Consider the following 6,583-nt stretch of genomic DNA (forward strand, 5'->3'; position numbering starts at 1 on the left):
GAATTACTATATGATCCAGCAATACGATTTCTAGTGCATTAGGCACACCTTAAAGACACTGTGGATTTGGTACCACAACACTGCAATAAAACAAATATCGTGACAAAGCCAGTCACAAATTTTTTTTTATTTTCCAGTGCATATAGAATTTGTTTATACTATACTGCAGTTTATTAAGTGTGCAATAGCATTATACCTAAAAGAAAAACAAAACAAAACCAACAATGTACACACCTTAATTTAAAAAATACTTTATTACTAAAAAATGCTAACTATAGCCCTGGTCGGGTGGCTTATTTGGTTGGAGCATCATCCCACACACCACAGAGTTGTGGGTTTGATTCCTGATCAGGGCACATACCTAGGTTGTAGGTTCAATCCCTGGTCAGGGTAAGTATGGGAGGCAACTGATTAATGTTTCTCTCTCACCTTGATGTTTCTCCCTCTCTCCCTTCCTCTCTCTCTAAAAATCAATAAAAACATATTCTCAGGTGAGTATTAAAAATAAAATTTTTTAAATGCTAACCATCATCTGAGCAGTCATCTTGCCTCGATGTTGATGGCTGCTGACTGATCAGGGTGCTAGTTGCTGAAGGTTCATGTTGCTGTGGCAATTTCATAAGACGACAATGAAATTTGCTCCATCGATTGACTCTTCCTTTCACAAATAATTTCTCTATGGAACTTCTTTTAAAATTAGAGTCAGTCCTCTCAAACCATTCATGAGCGTTAGAGTCAACTTCTTCCCATTTCCTGTTAATGTTGATATTTGACCTCTTCCTATGAATCACAAATGTTCTTAATCTAGAACAGGGAATCCTTCAAAGAAGGTTTTCATTTTACTTTGTCCAGATCCATCAGAGGAATCACTATCTATGACAGCTAGAGCCTCATGCAATGTATTTCTTACATAATAAAATTTGAAGGTCAAAATTACTCCTCAATCTATGGGCTGTGGAATGGATGTTAGCAGCATGAAAATGGATGTTAGCAGCATGAAAACAACATTAATCTCATTGTACATCTCCATCAGAGCTCTTCGGTGACCAGATGCATTGTCAACAAGCAGTGGTATTTTGAAAGGGATCTTTTTTTTTTTTTCCCTGAGCAGTGGTTCTCAACTGTGGGTTTAAATATTCAGTAAACCACATTGTAAAGAGATGTGCTGTCATCCAGCCTTTGTTGTTCCATTTTATAGGGCACAGGCAGAATATAGTTAGCATCGTTCTTAAGGGCCCTAGGACTTTTGGACTGGTAAGTGAGCATTAAAGTCAGCAGCTGCAATAGGCCCTAACAGGAGAGTCAGCCTGTCCTTTGAAGCCAGGCATTGACTTCTCTCCAGCTGTGAAAGTCCTAGATGGCATCTTCTCCCAATATAAAACTGTTTTATCTACATTGAAAACCTGCTGTTCAGGGTAGCCACCTTCATTCATTATCTCCACTAGATCTTCTGGATAACTTGCTGTCGCTTCTACATCAGCACTTGCTGCTTCACCTTGTACTTTTATATTATGAAAACAGTTTCTTTCCTCAAACCTCACAAACCTCTACTAGCTTCAAATCTCTCTTCTGAAGCTTTCTCAACTCTCTCGGCCTTCATAAAATTGAAGAGAGTTAAGGCTTTGTTCTGGATTAAGCTTTTCCTTAAGGAGATGTTGTGGCTGGTTTGATTTTTTAAAAATATATTTTATTGATTTTTCACAGAGAGGACCGGAGAGGGATAGAGAGCTAGAAACATCAACAAGAGAGAAACATCAATCAGCTGCCTCCTGCACACCTCCCACTGGGGATGTGCCAGCAACCAAGGTACATACCCTTGACCAAAATCGAATCTGGGCCCCCTCAGTCCGCAGGCCAGTTAGGGCTGGTTTGATCTTCTATCCAGACCACTAAAAGTTTCTCCATATCACCCTAGCCAGTTTGGCTCAGTGGATAGAGCATCGGCCTGTGGATTGGGGTGTCCCGGGTTTGGTTCCGGTCAAGGGCATGTACCTCGGTTGCGGGCACGTCCCCAGTGGGGGGTGTACAGGAGGCGGCTGATCGATGTTTCTCTCTTATCAGTGCTTCTAACTCTCTATTTCTCTCCCTTCCTCTCTGTAAGAAATCAATAAAATATATATTAAAAAATAATAAAAAATACAGTATTAAAAAAAAAAAAAGTTTCTCCATATCAGCAATAATGCTATTTTGCTTCCTTACCATTCATGGGTTCACTGGAGTAGCGCTTTTAATGTTCCTCCAAAAACTTTTCCTTTACATTCACAACTTCGCTAACTGTTTCGTGCAACAGGCCTACCTCTTAGGCAGTCTTGGTTTTCGACATGCCTTCCTCACTACTAATTATTTCTAGGTTTTGATTTAAAGTGAGAGATGGGTGGCCCTTCCTTTCACTTGAACACGTAGAGGCCATTGTAGGGTTAAAAATTGGCCTAATTTCAATATTGTTGTGTCTCAGGGAACAGGGAGGCCCTAGATGAGGGAGAGAGATGAGGGAGCAACAGGCTGGTGGAGCAATCAGAACCACATTTATCTATAAGTTTGCCATTTTGTACGGGCACACTTTGTGGCACTCCAAACAATTACAACAGTAACATCAAAGATCACTGGCCACAGTCCACTATAACAAATATAGTAATAATGGAAAAGTTTGAAATATGAAAATTACAAAATCTGACACAAAGACACAGACTGATCAAATACTTGCTCAACGCAGGGTTGCCACAAACCTTCAATTTGTAAAAAATGCAGTATCTGCAAAATGCAATAAAGCAAAGCACAATAAAACGAGGTATGTCTGTATACTCAAAAGTATTAAAAGCAGGGTTTTGAAGAGATGATTGTACAACCATCTTGATAGCATTATTCACAATAGCTAAAATGCATCTAATGAATATATAAGCAAACTGTAGAATATACATATAATGAAATATTATTTGGCCTTAAAAATGAAGTAAATTCTGGAATGTTGAATTTAACATGAATGAATCTTGAGGACTTTATGCTAAGAGAAAAAAGCCAGTCTCAAAAAGATAAATACTATATAATTCTACATATGAGTCAAAATCATAGAGACAGAAAGTAGAATGATAGTTACCAGGGTTATTATTTAATGAATATAGAATATGAGTTTACAAAATGAAAAGAGTTATTAGGTAGATGGATGGTGTGATGATTGCAAAATTTTATAAATGTATATTAAAACCACTGAACTACACATTTAAAAATCAATAAAATAGTAAATTTCATGTTATATGTATTTTATCAAAATTCAAAAAATTAAAACAAGGAAATTGGAGTACACTATAGACTTTTAGTTTAAAAAATTATGTTCACATAAAAATCTGTATACAAATGTTCATAACATCTATCCTATCTAATAAAAGACTAATATGCAAATTGACCATCATTCTAATACACAAGATGACTGCCCCATGTGGTCAAAGATGGCTGCCCCCATGTGGACACAAGATGGCCGCCACAAGATGGCCAGCAGAGGAGGGCAGTTGGGGGAGATCCAGACCTGCAGGGGAGGGCAGTTAGGGGTGACCAGGCCTGCAGGGGAGGGCAGTTAGGAGCAAACAGGCTGGCAGGGGAGCAGTTAGGCATCAGTCAGGCTGGCAGGGGAGTGGTTAGGGGGTGATCAGGCTGGCAGGCAGAAGTGATTAGGGGCAATCAGGAAGGCAGGCAGGCAAGCAGTTGGGAGCCAGCAGTCCTGGATTGTGAGAGGGATGTCTGACTGCTCGTTTAGGCCCGATCCAGTCCCAGATTGGAGAGGGTGCAGGCTGGGCTGAGGAACACCCCTCCCCAGTGCACAAATTTTGTGCACCGGGCCTCTAGTATATATATATATATATATATATATATATATATATATATATATATATATATATATAAAAGCCTAAACGACTGTATGACCAAACGACTGAACAACCAAACGACTGAACGATCGGTCGCTATGATGTGCACTGACCACCAGGGGACAGACACTCAATGCACAGGATCGGGCTCCCTCCTATCTGGATCAGGCCTGCAGGGATCAGGCCCAAACCGGCTATTCGACATCCCCCTGAGGAGTCCCGGATTGCGAGAGGGCGCAGGCCAAGCAGAGGGACCCCACCGGTGCACAAATCCATGCACCAGGCCTCTAGTTTATTTATAATAGCTCATAAATGGAAAGAATCATATATACTTAAGCTGGTAAATTATTAAAGAAACTTTAGTACATTCATACAATGGACTACTACTCAGCAACAAAAAAGAACACAACATTATCACATGCCACAACTGGATGGATCTCAAGGGAATTATCTTTAAAAATTACAATCACAATAGGTTACATACTACATAATCCTATTTATGTTAAATTCTGGAAAAGACAAAATTATAGCAATGGAGAAGGTTGGTCATTGATTATATTCTTACATTTGCCCAGCATTTTGCTATGTGTATAATATGAATTATCTGATTTAATATTTTTTAAAAATATATATATATATATTTATATCAGAGAGGAAGGGAGAGGGAGAGATGGAAACATCAATGATGAGAGAGAATCATTGATCGGCTGCCTCCTGCACGCCCCCTATTGGGGATCAAGCCCGCAACCCGGGCATGTGCCCTTGACCAGAATCGAACCCGGGACCCTTCAGTCTGCAGGCTGATACTCTATCCACTGAGCCAAACCAGCTAGGGCTGATTTAATCTTTTAATCATTCTACGATGTTACTGTTGTTAATTTACAAATGAGAAAACTGACAATGAGAAACTGTCCAGAGTCTTATGTGTAGCTGATGAATAGGTCAGGATTTGAAAAAGAGACCTGTGGTCTACCAACCACAGAACATGAACATAATAAATGCTCAACAAATAGAAGCTATTAAAATTCTTTCTCAACTACTAGATTAATCTGAATTATGACTGGAAGAAAAGGAAAACATTTTAGAGCCATTTTCTATCTGAAAAAAAGTAAAAGGAAATAGCAATACAATCATAATAAAGGCGTAGTTGGGAAAAAAGAAATCTTCTGACTGGAAAATAGAGGTAAGACATACATAATCCAATGCAAAAAGAAAAACATATATTTTGTGATCAACCACAACCACGGTCAAAAAGGCAGGAAAAGTAGAAACAGAAACAGAGGTGCATCCAATGGCCTCGTTCATGGTTTGAGATGCAGAAAGGTATCTACTAATATTTTTACTAAGCCCAAGGAGATTTTGGAAATATATATTTCCAAGGAAGATTTTTGTCTCTGAAACGTTTAAATTATCTGAAGAAATTTTCTTTAAATATAAGAAAAAGGGGATATGGATTAAATTAAGCAGTGATTAATAACAGTTAAGTTTGAAAAAGTGACCATTTTATTCCAGGTGCTTTGAATTTTTAAAACTGTCTCTAACCATATATTGATAAATGTGGTGGTTAATAATTTTAGTTTCTTCTCATGCGTGGCTGCTTTAAGTTTTTAAAATAATGATGTAGTAATATTCTTAATTATGCCTTTTAGAAATCTGGCTATCTGGATAACAAAGCTATTCATGAGATAGTGCGATCCTTCTGGTAATGGCTGGAGGAAATAATCACTTCTCTGAGTTCTGACTTTTCAACAGTCACCTTATATAAAAACAAAAAATGCCAAGCATACAAAAACCTGTGTTCATTGATGAGAGATTGAAGCACAAAGAAGAAGAGGCTGAAGACTATGTTCCAGGGATATAATCTATAGATGATAAATATTGGTTAGTAAAGGTAGGGAGGAAGAAACGGAGGGAAGAGCAAGAAGAGAATATGGGATTCCAAAAAGATGGCCACACATAGAATCCTGAGATGGGAAGGGGAAGCTAAGTAGTTTGGTTAGAATGCAGATTTTGTGCAAGTAAAGCAGTACATGCCTAGAAAAGTGTGGTCAAACACTTACCTCAACCGGCTGTGGAACAACCTCTGTAGTCAACCTTTATTATACTGACTAGGGGCCCAGTGCACAAATTCGTGCACCTTGAAAGGAACTGTGGGCCTTGAGGCTGTGGTGGGCATAGGGGCAGGTCTTGGCCCATCCTCCATGCCCCTGACTGGCCGCTCCTGTCGTGGCCCGGTCCCAACTCCCACTGCCACCGCTCGCACCCCTGACAGCCCAGAGCAACTGGGGCCAGCACCGTCAGCGGGTACAAGCGGTGGCTCCGGTGCCAGTAGTGGATGTGAGCAGGGCTGGCGTCAGCAGCAGGTGCAAGTGCCCGACAGGACCGCAGCACATGGGAGCAAAGAGTTTTCAGTAACCACCAGAGGCTCACCCCAATGACAGCGAACAGTGCCCTGCCTTGATCTGGCATCCCCACTCACCTGATTCACCATCCCACCGTGGCCAATGCCCACCATGTTCCGTGCTCTGTGGTCTGCTGCTGACTCCCGCCATGTTCCACATGCACCCCCTGGTGGTCAGCCCATGTCATAGCGACCAGTTGTTTAGTTGTTTGGTTGTTCCACCATTTGGTCTATTTGCATATTAGGGTTTTATATATATAGATATTTTCTTTTGTAAGTTTTTTAACAGAACTTAACCGGCCCACATGCTGAAAACCAGGAGCTT

At 40.2% G+C, this 6,583-nt stretch overlaps 1 protein-coding gene across 1 annotated transcript in view; it reads right to left on the reverse strand.

The window, feature by feature from the left end:
* The window catches only part of GDPD4 (glycerophosphodiester phosphodiesterase domain containing 4), a gene marked incomplete at its 5' end in the record, with an annotated part of 121,551 nt that extends 115,179 nt beyond the window's left edge, over positions 1-6,372 (reverse strand). The window contains one exon of the mRNA XM_079789176.1: positions 6,337-6,372. Coding sequence (XP_079645302.1) covers positions 6,337-6,372 — 36 coding nt within the window. The remainder of the gene's footprint in view (positions 1-6,336) is intronic.
* Between the last annotated feature and the right edge of the window lie 211 nt (positions 6,373-6,583).

This window comes from Cnephaeus nilssonii (assembly GCF_951640355.1).
Source record: "Cnephaeus nilssonii genome assembly, chromosome: 13".
Taxonomy (NCBI): Eukaryota; Metazoa; Chordata; class Mammalia; order Chiroptera; family Vespertilionidae; genus Cnephaeus; species Cnephaeus nilssonii.